Source organism: Magnolia sinica, chromosome 8, assembly GCF_029962835.1.
Source record: "Magnolia sinica isolate HGM2019 chromosome 8, MsV1, whole genome shotgun sequence".
Lineage (NCBI taxonomy): Eukaryota > Viridiplantae > Streptophyta > Magnoliopsida > Magnoliales > Magnoliaceae > Magnolia > Magnolia sinica.
The window spans coordinates 29,647,715-29,668,467 of NC_080580.1; the positions used below are offsets into that span (position 1 = coordinate 29,647,715).

The 20,753-nt window shown below is 39.0% G+C and overlaps 2 protein-coding genes across 8 annotated transcripts; one reads left to right on the forward strand and one right to left on the reverse strand.

Annotated features, from left to right (window-relative positions):
• The first annotated feature begins 3,053 nt into the window (after positions 1 to 3,053).
• Positions 3,054 to 9,507, forward strand: LOC131254196 (putative receptor-like protein kinase At3g47110). Its single transcript, XM_058255196.1, has 2 exons — positions 3,054 to 5,727; positions 8,859 to 9,507. Exons 1-2 carry the CDS (start codon positions 3,054 to 3,056, stop codon positions 9,299 to 9,301), a joined length of 3,117 nt encoding a protein of 1,038 aa, XP_058111179.1. The 3' UTR covers positions 9,302 to 9,507.
• Positions 9,508 to 12,042: 2,535 nt separating this feature from the next.
• LOC131253173 (uncharacterized) lies at positions 12,043 to 19,977 on the reverse strand. Of its 7 annotated transcripts, none has more exons than XR_009174987.1 (8): positions 19,746 to 19,911; positions 17,114 to 17,192; positions 16,830 to 16,941; positions 16,103 to 16,260; positions 15,875 to 16,007; positions 13,862 to 13,934; positions 12,332 to 12,519; positions 12,048 to 12,210 (listed from the first exon to the last, which is right to left on the reverse strand). XR_009174987.1 is itself a non-coding variant. In XM_058254056.1 (2 exons), exons 1-2 carry the CDS (start codon positions 19,940 to 19,942, stop codon positions 13,799 to 13,801), a joined length of 333 nt encoding a protein of 110 aa, XP_058110039.1. In that variant the 5' UTR covers positions 19,943 to 19,977; the 3' UTR covers positions 13,648 to 13,798. The 7 variants fall into 7 exon arrangements, 1 of the variants encoding a protein (XP_058110039.1); XR_009174986.1 differs by having other exon boundaries at positions 12,049 to 12,210; positions 13,857 to 13,934; positions 16,103 to 16,250; XR_009174989.1 differs by lacking the exons at positions 16,830 to 16,941; positions 17,114 to 17,192 and having other exon boundaries at positions 12,043 to 12,210; positions 13,857 to 13,934; positions 19,746 to 19,959.
• Positions 19,978 to 20,753: the final 776 nt, after the last annotated feature.

Consider the following 20,753-nt stretch of genomic DNA (forward strand, 5'->3'; position numbering starts at 1 on the left):
CTAAAGTCGAACTGAAATTCCTTTCAAGATGGGATGTATAATCAACCTTCTTTTTTTTTTTCTTTTTTTTTTTTCTATAAAGCATGACTTTACTTCCTTTCAAGGGAAAGTATAATCCACCATGGTGTATGTGCCTTATATCCACACCGTTCATCTATTTTGAAAACTCATTTTAGGATATGATCCTGAAAATGAAGTAGATCCAAATCTTAGGTGACCACACCACATCAAACAATGGCAATTGAATACCCACCATTAAAACCATAATGGAGACCACCAGGTTTATTTTCCATCCGAAATATCTGGTTGAAGGGACTAGAGAAATATCAGCATGATCGAAAACTTCTGTGGCCCATCAAAAGCTTTTAATGGTCAACCACCATGGCTTCTTGTGGTGTGGTCTACTTAAGATTTTTATCTGCGCCATTTTTGGCACAATGCCCTAAAATGAGCTCTCAAAACGGATGTACGGCATGGATGTAAGGTACATACATCAAAGTGGGCCCCATAGCCAACGATGCACAAACCTTGGTGGATCCAGGGGTCACCGAAGGGGAGCCCGTGTTTCACAAGCTGTCTATAACAGGATTGTAAAGGATTCCATATACAAGGCAGAATAATGAATACTCCAACTAACTGTGGGCCAACATGCAAATGTGAAACACAAACTTATTGTAAATGGAAATCCCAGTTCACTTTTGATGGACCCATCAATTTGTCAAGGATTCCATATAAGGACGAGTGATGAATACTCCAACTAACTGTGGGCCTACATGCAAATGTGATACACAACCTTCTTGTAAATGAAAATCCCAGTTCACTTTTGATGGATGTATCAATTTGTCAAGGATTCCATATAAGGATGAGTGATGAATACTCCAACTAGCTGTGGGCCTATATGCAAATGTGATACACAACCCTATTGTAAATGGAAATTCCAGTTAACTTTTGATGAACCCATGAATTTGTCAAGGATTCATATAAGGAGTGAAGAATACTCCAACTAACCGTGGGCCTACATGCAAATGTGATACACAACCTTATTATAAATGGAATCCAGTTCACTTTTGATGGACCCATCAATTTGTCAAGGATTCCATATAAGGACGAGTGATGAATACTCAAACTAGCTGTGGCCTACATGCAAATGTGATACACAACCCTATTGTAAATGGAAATTCCAGTTAACTTTTGATGGACCCTTCAATTTGTCAAGGATTCCATATAAGGAGTGAAGAATACTCCAACTAACCGTGGGCCTACATGCAAATGTGATACACAACCTTATTATAAATGGAATCCAGTTCACTTTTGATGGACCCATCAATTTGTCAAGGATTCCATATAAGGACGAGTGATGAATACTCCAACTATGGGCCTACATGCAAATGTGATGCACAACCTTATTTTAAATGAAAATCCATTCACTTTTGATGGACCCATCTTTAACAATCTCAACTTAGCCAACAAACAAACAGTAGCTACTTGATGGACAATAAAATTGATGGTGGGCTCCGCATGATAGGAAGTGGATATTGAAGATGGCCTCACATGATGGGAAATAAAATTGATGGTGGGCTCCACATGGTAGTCGACCTTTTTCTTTTTCTGTAAAGTAAACCTTACTTCCTTTCAAGATTGAGAGACCATGGTGTATGTGCCCACTGCACTGTTTATTTGACATCCATTCTGTTGATTATGTAGTACAGACTTAGATGAAGGGAGAAAACAAAGATAAGCTTGGTCTAAAACTTTTTGGGATCCAAAACTTTTATAGCCCAAAAAATTTTTAATGGTTGACATTCAATCAACACTGTTTCCTATAATATGGTCCACTTGAGATTGGGATATACTTCTTTTTTGGGCTCAGAACATAAATTTATCTAGAAAAATAGATGGACAACATGCATGGGTGAAACACATACATCAAGGTGGGCCCCGCAAAGCACTGACCACTAGCCATTGGCTAGTGGCAGGGGAGTAGCCAATCCGTTTCCATGAAAAATAACAGATCTAGAGATCAAGTGGACCACGTTGCAAAAAGTAGCGGAGGATTGAACGTCTACCAATCCATTTTGGAGTAATATGATATTTGTTTTCCACTTCATCCAGGTCTGTGTAATTATATGAACAGATTGGATGGGAAATAAACTTTATGGTGGGCCCTATAAATGTTTTAATGGTGAGAATCATTGCCTCCACTGCTATTTATGGTGTCCACTTGAGATCTGGATATGATTTATTTTTGAGCTCATGCTCTAAAATTATCTTGCCAAATGGATGAAGGGTGTGGATATAATAAATACATCATTATAGGTGCTATGCAATTTTGATCTCCTTTGGACCTTTTGTACAGCCGAGCTTGAGGAGCGTCAGCACACATCTTCCCATCGGCACCTACACACACCAGATGGGTCGGTGGGGTGTGGTACACCAGCCAATATGCTTCCACCTCGTCCAATATTGGAGGCCATGGGGCCAAAAATGAAACAGCTCCAAGACTTAAGTGATATAAGGCTGTTATCTTAAAATGGAGGCACGCACAAGCCTCAAGTGAACCACATGATAAAATGTAGTGGGGATTGAACTCTTATCATTGAAAATTTCCTAAGGCCAACATTGATGTTTATTTTCCATCCAACCCGTTGGTAAGTTCACCTCGACATGGATGAAGGGAAAACATAAATATCAGCTTGATTCAAAACTTTTATGGCCCTTAAAAAGCTTTCAATCCCAACTTCTTCTTGTGGTGTGGTCCGTTGAAGCCTTCAATCTACCTCCTTTTTTGAGTCATAGCATAAAATAATATTTTAAAATGGATGGACGGCTTAGATAAAATATATAATTAAAGTGAGCCCCACATAGCCACTGACAGTACCGACCGTCTCTCTCTAGGTACTTGTGGGGTAGTACCCCATAGGCGCGACCCTTTAGGACATGGACAACCCACAAAAATCATCCGATCATCGTTGGTCACCAGACTCCTTATCTCGAATCCACTCTATATATTTCTCCCCCCTCACTCTGGCCTTCCTGCATTCACAAACACTATAATGGAGTTCCCTCCTATGAGCCTATGGGCATTATGGTCATTTCTCCTTCTCTCTTCCATTCACCTTCCATGTTTCTTCGGATCTCCCTCTCACTTCTCCAACGAAACTGATCTCCTTGCTCTGCTCCACTTGAAACACCTGATAACCGACGATCCTCTCCGTTCCTTGAGCTCTTGGAATCATACTCTCCACTTCTGTAACTGGCAAGGAGTTACATGCGGTGGTCACCGCCATCCTCAAAGGGTCACCGCCTTGAACCTCACTGGCCATAACTTGGTGGGGCCCATATCTCCCTTTATAGGGAATCTCACCTTCCTCAGGATAATCAATCTCTCAGCCAACAACTTCCACGACACGATTCCTGAAGAGATTGGCCGTTTGTTCCGCTTGCGGTATCTTAATCTGAATAATAACACATTCAGCGGAGAGATTCCAGCAAATCTGACCCACTGTTCAGACCTCCAAGTCCTTCATCTTTACCGAAATCAGCTGGCTGGGAGGATTCCGACTGAGCTTGGCTCTCTGACCAAGCTCACCAAATTGACCCTCGGTCACAACAATCTTACAGGAAGCATCCCACCTTCACTTGGAAACCTTTCGTCTCTCACTTTCCTTTTTCTCTCAGATAACAGTGTGGAGGGCAGAATCCCAGGTGACCTCAGCCGGCTGGTAAGCTTAGAGCTTCTTGCAATTGCTTCCAATACACTGTCAGGTAGGATTCCTCCCTCGCTGTACAATCTGTCCTCCATTAAGATTTTGGACGTGGGAAGCAACAGATTGCATGGAAATCTTCCACCTAACTTAGGCCTCACTCTTCCTAATCTCCAAAGGCTTTTCGTAGGATCAAACCAATTCACAGGACCAATACCAGTTTCATTATCCAATGCTTCGGGACTTGTAATTATTAGCCTTTGTAACAATAGTTTTAGTGGATCTGTGCCTCCAAATTTTGGAAGCCTCAAGGGTCTCTCCAAATTACTTTTGTGGGGCAATGAACTAGGAATTGGGAAAGCAAGTGACTTGAGTTTTCTCATTTCTTTAACCAATTGCAGTAGTTTAGGAGGGCTGTATCTAAGAGAAAATAATCTCAGTGGTGCGTTGCCTGACTCCATGGCTAATCTTTCGACCCAACTGACATGGCTAACTTTGGGAAAAAACAGGATATTCGGAAGCATCCCATCTGGTATTCAGAATCTTATCGGCTTAACAGTACTGGATATGGGGTATAACTTTCTGACAGGTACAATTCCCATTGGTGTTGGGAAGCTTAACAACGTGAAGAAGCTTGCCTTGAGTGGAAATGAATTATCTGGGCACATTCCGTCTTCCTTGTGTAACATCTCCCAATTGTACCTACTTTCTTTAGATGGAAACAAGCTAACTGGGAGGGTGCCTTCAAGTCTTGGAAATTGTACATACATGCAGTTCATATACCTCGGTAACAATAATCTTAGTGGTAGCTTACCCAAACAACTTTTCAGCTTTCCCTCTTTAATTGAACTCCAGCTCACAAACAACTCTTTTACCGGTAATCTGCCATTGGAAGTCGGTTACTTGAAAACTCTCTCATTATTGTTTGTTTCAAATAACGATTTATCAGGCGAAATTCCAATCTCGCTAGGCAATTGTTTAAGCCTTGAGTATCTCTGGTTGGATGGGAACTTCTTTCAAGGTCCAATTCCATCAACATTTACTACTCTAAGAGGCCTTCAATCCCTGGATCTTTCACGCAACAACTTGTCTGGAAAGATTCCACGGTACCTGGAGAACCTTTCTGCCTTGCAGTATCTAAATCTATCTTTCAATAATTTCGAGGGTGAATTACCAAAACAAGGGGTCTTTAGAAATGCCAGTGAAGTTTCAGTACTCAGAAATAGTAAGCTTTGTGGTGGTATTCCACAATTGCAATTGCCTCCATGCTCTGGCCAATCTTCCAAGAAACAGGGGATGTCTCGTGCTTCAAAAGTAAAATTCTCCATAATTGGTGTTGTCCTGTCTCTTCTTTCATTATCTTGTTTCAGTACCATTCTTTATCGGGTCAGAAAGTCGAGAAAGAAGCCGTCTGCTTTTCCTTCTGCTGGGGATCCTTTTATCAATGTGTCTTATGAGGAGCTCTTTAAAGCAACAGATGGGTTCTCTTCTGCTAATTTGGTCGGCACTGGAAGTTTTGGTGATGTATATAAAGGGTTTCTAGATCGTGTTGGAACTATGGTGGCAATGAAGGTCTTCAACCTTCAACGACAGGGAGCTCTGAGGAGCTTTATGGCCGAATGCGAAGCTTTGAGAAACATTAGGCATCGGAATCTTATTAAGATCTTAACTTGTTGCTCAAGCATTGATTTTAAAGGCAATGATTTTAAAGCTCTAGTTTATGAGTACATGTCAAATGGAAGTCTAGAGAAGTGGCTGCACGGAGATGGTCATGATCAGCTGAAGAGGAACTTGAAGTTTACTCAAAGGCTAAACATAGCTATAGATGTGGCTTCTGCATTGGATTATCTGCATAATCATTGTCAAACATCACTCGTACATCGAGATTTAAAACCGAGCAATATTCTTCTTGATGATGACATGACTGCTCGTGTGGGTGATTTCGGGCTAGCTAGGTTCTTATCTGAAGTTGGGCACACTGGTTCGATTGGAATGAAGGGATCTATTGGGTACATCCCTCCAGGTAACAATATTTTATCTATTTCCTTACACACACATGCACATACATACACTCTGTTTGCTTGTTGGAGACCCAATGTGCAATCAAAGTAGGGTGAGCTCAGGTGGGCCTCACCATGATGTGCACGTAAAATCGACTTGAACCAATAGATATGTCTGACCATGTTAGGCCCAAGACTCAACAATCAGACTGGTCTATGATTTAGGTGGACTGTACCAAAGAAAACATTTGGGGAGAGGGATGCTTGATTTTGACATGGCCCACTGTGAAATCCACTCTAACTATTAGATGTGTCCTCCTGAGTTAGGTCTAAAAAAAAAATCAAATTGACCTGCGACTCAAGTAGGCTAAAAGTTGGAAGAGATTCCACCCTTGATTTTTACAAGGCCCATTTTCATGATATGAAATCCCTTTTAATCATTAGATGGCATATTAAAATTGGGCCTGTAGACCAAAATATAGGGCCATCTGTGATTTAGGTGGGCAATGCAAAGGCAGGATAGTTTGGAGCGTGAGTGTTGCACTTACAGTACGCTGTTTCCAATCATGTAATACACTTGAATAACGGATGATGCTGATTTTTGGACCTTGGGCCTAAAATGAGGTGACCCACCTAATGGTCAAGTGGATTTCACATAAACATCATGATAAGGCCCACAGGAGCCACCAACTCCTTTACTCTGGTGGGACCATCACTCTCTCTGTAAACCACAAATATATTTCACCCATTAGATAACTTCCAACCTTTCATGTACTTGCAACATCCAATCCGTGCAATAGGTTAGTCCATTGCGATTTGCGAGTATATCCTTGTGAAAAAATAAGCTACATCTACTAATTGAGCAGGTCTGTTTATCAATGGCGAGATATATATAGTTTTCTAGATATGATCCACCTAATGAATGGATGGAGCTGATTTTTGCATCTAGTAATCATCATGGGTGTGCCCAACCTACTGTGGTTGGAAATCGCATTCACTTAAGAGGTTGAAGTTATTCGTGGTGGAGCATAACTTGTCCTCGAACCAGATGGACTTTGAAACCTGCTCTGTCTCTATACACACCCCAAAAGGGGTAGAGACAGCTTGAAGACAACCATGCACAAAAGTAAGGCTGGTGCACTCATTAGGGTAGTCTGACTACTCCATACTACAGGAGCATTTCACACTGCTCACATCTCTTACGAACCATGTTAGCACTATTTTGCTTGAGTTAAACTTCTTATTATTTTTATTAGTTAGGGAACTACCATAAGGCTTCAATTAACATAGTGAATATATATATGAGCAATGTTCACATAGGATGTTTGCATTTCAACTTTCATATGTTTCACATGCAATGCTTTCTTTTAAAATTTCAAACCTCATCTCTGTATCACGTGTATGGATTTCTTTTTTAATAAAAGGTGATTGTGAGTCACGACATGTGAACATTAGACCAACAATGATGTTAGGCAAGCCACGGTCGTATTGTGAGTCAGACCATCGGCCCTGTTCCTTAATTTCGATGGTTCAGGTTGCCTGATTAGTGGACCATCCTAGTTTTTATTTAAAGTTATCTTCACCGTGCATCTCCCACCCATTGCACAGCTTGGATTTTCTACATAAATGACATGGGCAAGGAAAAATGTTGCATGTAAACACATGCTTAGAACATCAAATTTCTCAATTTAAAGTTGTCTGGGTTATTAGATGGATGGATTCTCTTTGTGGCACATGTACCACAATAGCACATGCAATTGCGGTACACTGTCATAAAATCCTAGCCATCCATGAGCTGGGGCCATTTCAAACATGTACTGAGATGAAATTATGCTTCCAGGTTGAATAGGAAGACCTGTGTACGTTCAACCCTCGTACCTTGAACATGAAACACTAGTGTGTTTCTAAGTTTCCAAATTTCCCAATACCTGTGGCTGATTAAAGGAAATTCGCCAGTATTGTCTCATATTTTTAATAGTGGGTCTTACTTTTTGAATGACTTAGGTTTTTATATGCCCAATCTATGACTGAGACCTGTTCTTTAGGTAGGCTCTAGCAAGTGTTTTATCTTGACCTGATCATTCTTGTGATAAAGTAGGCCACTCTTGTACGTTGAATGCGGAACACTGGTAAATCTTCTAATTGTCTTTTTTTGGGAGCATTTAATTGTCCTTTTTGGGGGCATCCAATATTCATGGTGGGATTATCTAAATGGATGGGTGAGATGTCATACAAACGCCATAGTGGCCCCACACACAACCTAGTTAGATGTACAACTATACATGTGTACATAAATTTTCTGTGAAAACCCGCTCTAACTCATGCAAACCTTTCGAGAACATGTATGTGATGTGTGCACAAAATCCAATCCATCCAGTAGTTGAGTCACCCATCGAAACTCATGGGGCCAAAAAAGAGGTGGGCTACAAAAAAGAGGGAGGGGATGCCCAACCTTGATTTTTACCGGTGCACACCTGAGTTGGAAAATAAGGTGTTTTTCTGCTTTTGCCCAAGCCTTCATCTAAGCTAAATGAAGGTGTATAGCCTGGATTGCGTGGAATGAGGTTTGCTAAGCTACAGGTGCGTATGGGAGCCTATTACACACCATATGCATGTGTAAAAGTGGTACATGAGTGCAATCTAATCCATGAATAGGGTGGGCACAGTCAAGTACTTGACCAAGACTAGATTCAGACCTGACCTAAGCCTATATCAAAACGAAGGTACAAGGACCTGATGGACACCTGAACCCAATTTTATCTTGATCGAGGTCAAAAAATAACCTCAGGTATGAACAACTCATGTCACGTGCGGCGAGAATCAAACTTGTTGGCATCAAAATCTCATTGATTTTAAAGATTTAGATATGCCAAGAACTAGTCACTTGCACCCGGCATGAATCACACCATAATAAGGTATAAAGAAATCTTTTTTGCTAATATCCTTAGTTAAATTTGTGTTGAGATGAATAACACCATAATAAGGTATAAAGAATTCTTTTTTGATAATATCTTTAGTTAAGATATGCGTTGCATTACTTGTTCAAATAAATATTCATGTTCTTCTCTCTCTCTCTCTCTAAATTCAACCTCTGATATTATTTATATCTAAATGGCCACTTACATTCAATATGACTGACATGTATAAATTATAGAGTATGCAATGGGCAGTAAAGCATCTACACAAGGAGATGTTTACAGCTATGGAATCCTTCTACTGGAGATGATCACCGGAAAGGGGCCAACTGATGACATGTTTAAGGACAATCTAAGCCTTCATCATTTTGCTAAGTTGGCTTTGCCTGAACAAGTAATGGAGATTGTTGACCCACAACTGCTCATAGAAGAAGCTGAAGTTACTCAGCACAATGAAAATCATGTCAATAGAAGAAATAAAATGCATGGCTGCTTGATTTCAATGGTCAAAATTGGTGTATTGTGTTCTGTAGAATCTCCAAGAGAACGGATGCGGATGACAGACATTGTTGCAGAAATGCATGCAATCAAGGACTTGTATCTTGGGACTAGTATTCACCGAGACAAACAAGTGAGGTCACAAATATTAGATGAAGGTTCATCTTACCTTAGTCATTATTAAGTTATTATTGATAGTTATGTTGAGAAAGATTTCAATTTTTATTTTTATTTTTTTGGTTTGAATACTTTTCTAAACAACCTCTTGATATATTTAGCCTTGCCATAAGAGTGTGCTTGTATTGATAGTGATTATATGAGAAGATGTGCTTCTTTTTCTTTGTTTTATCAGTGTGTCGGGGAAGGGAGATTGTATCATGATTTTAATAAGAAAAACACATCATCTTATTATTATAAGAATGCTATTGGGTTACAAAGATGTTTAATAACTAATAGAGCTGGGCATGGGATGAGTCAACTTCGCGGACTTGACTCGTTCGACTCGTTCAAATCCAACTCGACCCAAACCGAGTAGGTGAGTCGATCCACCCAATTCGAACTCAAACCGAGTTGAGTTCAGATCACCTAGTAACTCGACTCAACTCAACCCGAAACGACTCAATACCAACTCGACTCAATCAGAAACCCAACTTGACCTGAGTTCGGGTTCTATATATACACACACACACACACACACACACACACACACACACACACACACACTAACTTACTCGTCGCACCCAACTTGACCTCTCTCCCTCCCTCTTTCCTCCTCTCCTGAGCCTGACAGCCACCTAGCTCTTCAAATAAACTAATCAAGGTAAGTTTACGTTGGGGAAGACTTATATTTTATGATTTTCATCTATTATTGTGAAATAGATCATGCTAGGGTACTGTTAAATTATAATGGGTCGAGTGCTGGTATTTGGCCTAGGCTGGCTCGGATGCATTCGGGTTGGCTGTGGTCGTCCAGGTTGGCTCTGGTGCAGCCGGGCTAGATCGAGCTAAACCATTTCTAAATCCTAAACCCTCAACCTAAACCCTAAACCCTACAAAATGATCAAGTTGACCCGACTCAGTCATAACGGGTCAAACTCGGTTCAGGTTACTTCGGGCTAGACCCGGACTCGGATTGGGTCAGGCATGCTGGACTCAGTACCGAGACAGATTGAGTTTGAATCATGTCTATTTCAATATTAGGTCGGTTCAAATCGACCCTGACTGGGGCCAACTCGACTCGATGCCCAACTCTAATCACAAATATATTTTATGCAAAAGTTTTAAAATGATATTTCAATCTTGAGGAATTAGTTAGCTACTGAACTACCAACTTCCAACTTGATATTAGTCTGATGAAGCATTCATCCAATGATTCCCATTATGTTTTTGGCAGAAAAAGAAAGAAAGAAAGAAAAGCAAAGGAAAAACAAAAAACTTGTAGGATCCAATGAACATTCAACTGATGAAGTTCTTTTGCCTGATGAATGTGAATCATTGCTCCATTTTCAGATGTATGTTGATTCACCACTAACAAGATGGTTAGAATTATCAAACCATGGTAGTCTTTGATGTAATGAATGGCACATATAGACTGTGCATACCAATAAGTGCAATTACAACTACTTCTCCATCTGGAAACATGGATTGATAGCCGCTTGAGAGGAATTCACTTCTTTTGTTGAAAGAAATATCAGCAGAGGTTGGCAGGGAGGGTTAGTACGGAATGGTGTCAGAAAGCACAGGTTTACTGGGCCCACGCGCAAATAGATCCTTGTCCATTGCATGAAATCACACATTCCACATTAGTGTAGAGTATGTGCGACATCTGAGCCTTATGACAGCTGAGCCATAGTTCTTAGTTCTTGTGACTCAAAACAAGGCCGTTTCACTCAGGAGAGCAAAAATGTGCAAGAAAAATGAGTGGCCTAAACAATTTTAAAAGTTTTTTTTTTTCTAAAGAAGAGAATTTGTTAAAATAAGAGATGTTATACACTAGAAGTACCGTCGGGAAAGTAGCCTTATGCATTGCTCACGGACGGATTTAAACCGTCGGTGTTTTAAAACATGCTCTTGCTGCCAAGCTGTACTATCCACCTGAAGCTTATTCAAATCAGTCGGTTGAGATAAGAAACTAGCTCACTGTCCGAATAAAGCAAAGATCTTTCTATCCGCCATCAAGTATAAATTACCAAACCTTCCAATAAGTGGCTCACAACCTTCGCTATAAAGAATGATTCGAGCTCAACCAAGCAAGGGCCGTGGAGGGATCCAAGCAACGGTAGTTTGGGTGTAAAGGTATTTTAAATTGATCATGATGATCGATAGTCCTTGACGATTATGTGGTCAATCGACGGATGGTTGGATTTGAGTGTCCTTGTGAAGACACAAGACTCTTGGCCTGGCTGTAGTTGACATCTCGGCCACGGTGAACCGTAGTGTTTTTGATTGTCAAAAACCGTTGGCGTTTCTCATTAAATTAAAAACAAATAATAATGAAAATGAATTTCTTAATCAATGCACACGTCCAAAACTAGCTATACCCATTTCTCCAAAGCCCCAGACCAACCACCAACCTAAAACTAGCCATACCCATTTCTCCAAAGCCCCAAACCAACCAACCTATTTGAAAAGGCGAGTCTACACAAGAAACGGAAGACTAGCTAGCATATACTACTGAAAGATGGCATCCATTATGTACCACCGCTGGTTCAAACAAAAAGAATGACATTTCTTTCATTTGATCCTCAAATGATGCATCAAACAAAATAGGAGAGTGGAACCGTACTCTGATTGGTCACCAACACTTTTAAGAGTACCCCATGGAACACTTGTCATTGCAACCATTTCCGTATCAAATTTAGTTTATAGACCATGTACTAATGGAATCAATGCTTTTGTGATCACCACTAAGAACTTATCCTGCAGAATTACATAGAAATTTCATGCACATGAATTGAAGAACTCGTGCAAACCAACATGAGGTGGCAATCCTCCCATTATGAGATGGTTAATTACCTGCACTTCTGACATATCAATCTTCTCTGCAAAATGAGAATCAATCATTTTCGAAACATTTTTGGCCAACTCACCAGCCTGTTAGGAGAAAAAAAAATGATAGTAAACCAAATAATGACCATTAATAAGACCGCTTTCAAACACTAATTTGCTGAGGAAAAGAAACTCAAGGACTCAATTGGATTCACTGTAAACGTACTCGGGGGCACAGCATTCTCCAGATGCATGATCTTGCATTTGGAACTACCAATCAGGCAGCCAAACTGGTTACAAGCTGTGCTTCTAAAGGCACACACTGCTGAAAGTACCATGCAAGTAGACAAGGGGAGGTTTTCAGATTATTTAGTTGCAGAAACTAACCTTCACCCATTTTGCTGTGGATCCTATCTGCAAGCATGAGGAAATGAACACCATGAGGAGAAATCCATAGAACGGAAGCACAACTCAACATGACAAACCAAATGTAAAGGGAAAATTTTAGCAGTCTTGTTGCTTACCATTAGTGGTGGCAGGCTGAAATAGAATATCATTAGTATCCACTTAATAAGTACCAGATAGCCATTGATGCAGGTTCCATTAGTATCCACTTATAAGTACCATAGGCCAGTCAATTGGCACATATCAGGAGACGATGATTTCAGATGATCTTCGAGATGGGTGCTATCTCAGATGGGCCAGGGCCCAACCATAAGCTGTGGTATATTGTCAGGAAGTTCCACCCATGTGCTGACTTGCACTCATCCACCTTGGGAGTCGATGTATATTGTCAGCCCCAGCCCCTCCGCAGGCTTCCACATGTGTGGACATGGCAAACATATGAGATAAACAAGACCTCCAGGTGAACACACCTGATTTATATAGTCTGAAGTACTGCCAATTGGCCAGTTCAACTCATGTTCGTTCACTATGCATAATCCCATGAGGCCCATAAGCAGAGATGCTCAGTTGAGTGAAGCATGGATGGGATGGGTCTGTTCCACCCATGGAAAATACAATCACTTCTAAACACAATAAATTACTTCAAACAATAGAACCATCACATCATATATTTAGCCATCTTGTATAACTATAAATAAAACAGCTGAATCCAAGATTATTAGAAACACTATTTAACTTGAGTTTGGTTCAATAATTTAGTCAGGCCTCGATTACCATTCATGCTAAAGTAAACTATCAACTATCAAGTATTTGCTATAACTGGATCCAATGGTATTAAAAAAACCCACAGATGTAGTGTATGATGTATAGCAACAAAGTGTATGGTTCCATTTATTCCTCAAAATACATTTGTATTATCCAATCTTATGTCACGACAATATGTAATTTTTTATTCAGTTAAAGAATTGTTCAGCATAGTGTCATCATGAAGAAAAAATGTAAAGCAAGCAAGGTGGAGTTCCTAATATTCTGAGAACTGATGTTCGAGGTTACAACTTTGAAATTAAGCTTGAACAGGAAAGCACCAAAAAGACAACAGATTATTAAGGGAATAGAATGAACAGCATTTATCACATATGAATGCAAAGCTGCCAATGCATCTGTGAATAAGCATAGCTCTTACTACTAGTATCCAATTATTGTACAAGACGCTGATTACAATTGTTGCATGTTGGAGTATGTATATGTATGGAATAACACACCAGATGCTTAAAGATTATAAAAACAATTAACCTTTGTTCTTTAGAATCAAAAGGGTAGGAGCAAAGAAGAGTATCCTTAGAGACCTTACCGCAAATCTCAAAAGAAGACGTGATTTGCCAACACCAGAATCTCCAATACGCAAGAGCTTGAACAAATAGTCACTGCATTAGAGAAAGCCCATTAGATGCTTTTCTCCATAACTTGGTTCAAGTTGCAACAAAATAAAATATACATACATACACATACGTTCTCATACGCATGTATATCAAAATTAACTCCTTTTTTTAAAAATACCTTTGCCTCACTAAGCCTTATGAAACAAGTAGTATTCCCTATTTTCTTATAGGGATTCAAAGGGAATTGCTGTAGATTTGTGACCCACATTCCAATAGACAAGCGAAAGATTTGGGATATTCATATGGTGGGGCCAATCATGAGAATGCCCTAATCCAAACCAGGATGGTCCGCTAATCAGGTGGTATACATGTGTATGAGAAAAATTTACAAGAAAGCACAACAATATAAGTATGCCAGTGGTCCGGTTGATGATTTGTCCAGCTTAATTTTTGGACTGGAGCATGTTGATAGTGGGTCCAGATGATGGTTACACAGAGAATGAAAAACATGTGTGGCATCCAGGCTTGGACAAATTCGCAGTGGGCCCCACCAATTGAAATACACCAGCAGATTTGCATATTGAATACATGCATGATCCATGTCATTCATCAAGTGGTACCCACATGAAAATGCCTTGCCAAAACAAGCTGGTGTTCATCAAGTCAGCCACACATCCTTCAAGTATAGATTGCTGGTAATTTACTCATACACATGTAATCCACATGGTAAATGTATCTGCCAGACTTCAGGTTATGACATGTTCACAGTGGACCCCACATAATGAATGGTTCAGGCTTTGCACGTCGATATTGGCATAAACAATGTGAAGTGCTTACAATTTCTCAGTATAAAATATGAGAAAGCTATTTGTAGATGGGCCATTCAAGAACCAAAAATAAGCATCACAATTGTTCCAACATTGCAGATTCAAAATGATAAGCACTTCACATTACATATTCATCACACTTCTTTTATCATTTTTTATTTTATTAGGTACAACAGATTCAAAATGCAACAAATTTATCACTGATTTTTTAAATAATAATAAAAAAATGCAATAAATGAATGAAGTGGATTAAGGTAATCTCTGCATAAAATAATTCTGTTATAAGTTTGCTAAATTCATTCGTAACAGTTTCTTATGTTCTCTGTCGATGCTTGCAATTTGGTTTTGGTATAAATCAAGTAAAAATGGCCTTTAATCCTTTATGCATACAATCTGCAAGTTGCCGCACACTTGTAGAAGTGGCAAGACATACCATGCTAGTGCAACTGTACACAAGTTGCTGCATGCTTGTAGAAGCTGGTTGAGAACAAGAAATCCATCTATTAAAAGAAGAAAACCCAATTCCCATATGAATCCAAATCCCAAAAACACTCATCAAAACAACTCTAGATGTCAAGCAATTACATTGCTTACTATGAAATGTTATACATAGAAAATCAGCAACCAAGAATAATAAAACCAAAAGTGCTTCTTACCTAGGATCTTATATCAATGGATCTTTCAACTTGTTCCTGTGGAAAACATATATATTAAAAAATAAAAAATTAAAAACCTTTAATTTTTGCGCAGGAATAACAACTATGAAGAATACAATTAGAGTATTCATGTTCACAAACAAGAATACAATTAGGCCTCCATGCATGCATGTCTCTGTATGCATTACAAATGTTTGAGTCTCTGTATTGTCTTGCGCATGCATAAATAGATGTGCTAGAGTCTAGACTACTGTGTGATTCCCACCATCTTTTAAATGTTGACTAATCCGCGCTACACATGGCAGACATTTTTATCAATCCAGATTGTCTGAATCATGGGCCCCATTGCGAGTATGGGTAATCATGTGCTAGAGTCTAGGTCTTAATTGATGCACATGTATGCCCAGTCTACAGCAGATGAGTCACCACCATTCAAGAATGGCTGGAAAACACACAGTATTCTATCAATAAATAAATACACAGAGATCTTCAGAGTACTGACCCCACCAGCTTCAGATTCAACAAAACATGAAAAGCGTGGTTCACCATGAGATGGAACAGGAAATTCTGGTAAAAGTGGCGGGGTGGAGATTGAAACTTTTCCCCCAAAGTGAGTCCTTATCAATTCAACTACACTGCAAGAAAACAACTGGACTGCTTAGAAAGACATATCACAAAGCTGAGAATTAAAAAAGTATTTATCATTTTAAGAGGGAAATCTGAATCTGACCAATTCAAGCCTGTGTATCAGTAAAATCTCCAACAGCGACCACAGCCATATTGTGTAAATGGTACCATATATTATAAAATTGCTTGACCGTTTCAGAAGAAACTGTTCGAATCACCTTTTCCAACCCAATAGGAATCCGCTCAGCATACTGCAACCAACTAGAAAATTTATAATAATTTACCATTATGCTTACTACTTCAAGATAGATCTTCAAAAAAGCATTAATTTAGAGCAGTGGAACTTACAAGCGATTCATATTAATCTACACTATCTTTATCCTAAGAAATGCAATATGCTCTAAAGATGGAACCAGTTATATCAACGCCTACATGTTGAGAATACCAAGCAGCAGCTTATTAATGATTCCTAGCACCAAAGAAACATGCCATCATTCCATACCTGTAAATTTCTACCTTTTTTAGAATTTGAAATGCCTACATGCGCTTGTGCTGAATTTATTAAAAAAAACGAATTCTCAAGATTCCCATTTCAGCGCTTGTCAAACAGAAAATTGCAGGTTTTGAATTATTTGGATGGTTTTGAATTAACAAGATTTCGTAATTTGATGTAAGGAATGAAGAAAAATGCAATTGAGAGAGAGAGAGAGAGAGAGAGAGAGAGAGAGAGAGAGAGAGAGAGAGAGAGATGTCTTTTTGATTTTTGTGAGAGTTTCTATTGAAGAACTAAAAAGCTGTCCTAAAGCTCCACCAAATGGAAGTTCCCACACCTTCAACATCTCATTTTGGGCCATGAGCAACTGATATTGTTGTTGAAGCTGCTCAACCGTCAGTTGGGCATCAAGTACTTCTGCTTGCCGTTGATTGATTTCCTCAATCCAGCTACAAAAACAGAGCGCCCATATGTGATATGCTACATTTCGAAAGGTATTGTTTACAGGCAAGTACAATCCAATACAAAATACACATTAATATACTCATAATCTGTGCATGTATCTTTTTTTTTCCTTTCTTTTTAATGGTACAGAAATCAGAAAACCCAAAGCTAATTTACCTTTGCCTAGTCTGAACAGATCGAAACCAAACATGTCATTTGCAGCAAAGCTCTTCCTAGGAGGATACTTGAAAAGAATCTACAATGACCAAAAACAAAACAAAACAAAACAAAACAAAACAAAACAAACAAACAAACAAACATGTCAGTTGTGGCAAGGACAGTTTTGGAGAAATGTAAGTAAAAATTCAGATCCACAAATAACCACTCTCAACTTGAAACCATGATAAACCAATAAGCATTAAAGAAAAGTGAATGCATCATTCTGAGGGGAAAATCTGAAAGAAGTGTCGTTTGAAGAATGAACCACATCTGCAAAATATGAAAACATAAGAGTGCTCACAAAAAAAAAAAAACAACAGTGCTCACCCAAAGCCAAAACTGATATAACTCGGACCAAACCAAATTGTGTTGTATGGAACAATTTTTAAAACCTTCCCATAAGCACAAACATTTGACACAGAAATGATTGAAAATCCTCGTCAGAGTCATATCCATGCATGGAGAAGCCACTTGTACAAGAATTCAATGTAGTTGTGTGTGTGTGTGTGTGTGTGTGGGTATATATATATATACCCAACTATGTACTGATGCAATAAGATTAAACAGAGATGAACCAATATTTCACATGGAAAAAATAGCAAAGAGTACCCAAAATGTACCAATGAAAGCTCATATGGTGGGACCCAGAATGGAAAGGAGAAGCTTAAAATGCTCACAGAGTGTGGAAGATCACAATACTTTAAAATTTGGACCCTTTTCAGTGTCATGGACTGTTTTTGCATTTTTTTTTTTAATCTTAACCATCTATTTGTACATCTTCCAAGAAATGCTTAATTTGCAAAACTAATTAACCCATTTAGGCTATTTCATGATGTGAAGAACAAAAAAGAATGCAGGTTAAACAAACCAAGAGCCAAATGCAGATTATTTAATCCCCTTAAAATCTTGAATAGTACAAGTATCTGAAGCAGATGTTTTCACACCCAAACTCACAAGTATCTGATGCAGATGGATTTGTAGCCACAGTGGCGCATTTGGATGCTCAATTATATTGTATTGAGATATATAAAGAGTGAATTTCCAAACTGGCCATGACACCATTCTAAGAAGCCCAAGTTGCAATTCCATGCATTTCAAGTTGTGTTCCAAATAATTTTAAAGGTCATAGCAGCAGATATGGGGCCCAGTTCCACATCGTTCAGTTCCTTCTTTATCAGCTTGAGTTATTGCAATGCAGTTATACACACACACACATGCCATTCCAAACATCATACATATTCTACTATGAAATGGTTGGTTTTTCTGAGCAACAACATTCTCTGGACAATTAAGTTTGCAATGTTATGATAAGAGGAAATGCACATCGTTATGTAAGGTTATATGATAATCAAACAATGGGTGGGCCATAACAAATCTTATTGATGTTAAGTGAGACCATTAACAAAGTGGGATGTATTATCTGCGAACACGGGCTGCAGCAGATGCAATAAAATTCTATGTGGATAACTCTGTTCTCAAGGAAAAGGCTAAGGCAATGGATGATGATCTTGAAGCCAAAAGGGCCCTGGTGGTTTACTCCTTGGAAAATCAAGAAGAATGTATGGCCTGTGGAAGTTAAATAATATTTCTCTGAGTAATATTTGTAATATTGTCCATTATGAATCAATCTTTATGCTGAGGCTGATGGCAGTAATTGTGAAAAGTCCATTATGGTGGGAAGTGGGTTTGGTTGAATAGTTCATGCGAAAGATCTTGCAGAGGATTTGTACAAATGAGCCCTGTTTGCAGTGTGGGCAGATTTGGTTGATCAAATGTGAAGGCCAACCTGCCTCGATTTATCATAACTTTCTTGTAAATTTATTTCAATATTATAGCACTTAAACAAGTATTGCTCTTTTATGCCAAAAAAAAAAAAAAACAATTCAAGTTTTTTTTAAAAATAAATAAATAAAGTAACAAAAAAGAGGGGTGAAAAGGAAAAACAGAGACAATCATGGATCCAGAAAACATCAAATACCCTGCTTATATCTCCTAGCCAAAAATGTACGCTCTTTCACTCCTTAAAAGCCTTTTTGTAGACATTCCATGCCTGAGGAGCAGAACAACCTAATTTTCAGGGTAGAATCGTGGGCCCTGGAATACGATCTAATCAGTTGGATGCAGAATCCGGACCTCGCATGCATGTGCCCACGTGCAGATGTGTAGGGCTCTGTGTGCGTATGGATAATGCAAATTCAAATGAAAAAAAAAAAAACCATTTTCTCAAATGCAGACCCTATCTCTAGATCTAGCAAATCTCCATGAAAAAGGGAAAAAAAATCCATAGAAATGAATTCAAACGCCTTGAGTCAATGAGCTTATTGATCAAACGCATAGTTCAAAAACGCATATAAACATGGAGAAATAGAATCATGTGGAGCAGTTCTCGTAAGCCTATAACACAAAGGTCAGCAGGTATCAAAAGATCATGAATGGGCCTTTCTGCCAAACGTTTGCGTGCTTGCAACATCACAAGAAGAAAAGAGAAAAAGCAATGACAGATGGAAGGGATTCTGGAATAAAAACAGCAAGAAGAGGAACAATCGGCGAGGAAAATAAGGGATTTCGAGAGAAGCTCACCTAAGCTCACCTATTTGAGATGAATCTGCATGGCACGAGGAAATTCTTCAAGGATTCAGAGCTCTGGCGAGGAAGATTGCGCCGTTCGGAAGAGGGAAGAGCTCTGAAGATCGCCCGTTCGAAAGAGAGAAGAGCAGTGCGTTTGGAAATCCCTCGTCCGAAATGAGGTGATACTTTCAAATCCGATACTTGTGCGTTTACCATCATTTATAACATACAACATATTACCAGCCGTACATGTAAGGGACCATTTACTGGATGGTTAAGATAGTTTTATGTAATAAAGTATATTACCCATCTACAACTAGACCCATTATTAAGTTGGTCTGGATAACCTTATATCATTACCACTATTGACATAAACGAGTCACCACATTTTTACAGAAAATGAAAAACTCACACACATTTATCTTAAAAATGCCTTCAGTGTTGGATCTGGTACGGCTCCATGGCCCCATCATAGTGTTTTTGTTTTATCCACACCGTACATCAATATCTAAACATTTTTAAAGAATGAAATTCAAAAATGATCTCTAAATAAATCTCATTGAACCACAACACATGCTTAAAGTAGAGATTGGACGTCGATCGTTAAGAATGGTTCTTTGGCTAGGAATTACTTGGTTTTGGCTACGGCCGACGGCTTTTAACCGTATCCAAAACATCCCCAAGTTCGTCGATGTTACCCTTTTCTTTTTTGGTGATGTGTCCAACATTGACGTGGATTTATGTGAACATCTTAAGGTAACACAATAACGTGATTAGAGAATTTACGTGGCACGATGTGTTCATGAAGCGGTTATTTGCGACATCCAATCTCAAGAAGTGATGTAACACGCATGATGATTTATTTACACCGATTGTGCTAATCAACCCACGGAATTACATGCCGACCAAGAGGGTCGCTACCCATAACACATTACATCCACGATAAATATTTGAATCACTAGTTATGATACCTCTAACACATTACTTGCATCGATAGAAAAATAAATTGAATCATGAGAGTTTTGGAATT

Excerpts from the sequence above, each read along its gene's own strand:
- LOC131253173 (XM_058254056.1), bottom strand. The coding sequence starts at position 19,942 with ATGATGGTAAACGCACAAGTATCGGATTTGAAAGTATCACCTCATTTC. Across the intron at positions 13,935-19,745 it reads TGCAGATTCATCTCAAATAG|TGACTATTTGTTCAAGCTCT; the intron begins GTGAGCTTAGGT and ends TCTCTAATGCAG.
- LOC131254196 (XM_058255196.1), top strand. The coding sequence starts at position 3,054 with ATGGAGTTCCCTCCTATGAGCCTATGGGCATTATGGTCATTTCTCCTT. Across the intron at positions 5,728-8,858 it reads TATTGGGTACATCCCTCCAG|AGTATGCAATGGGCAGTAAA; the intron begins GTAACAATATTT and ends TATAAATTATAG.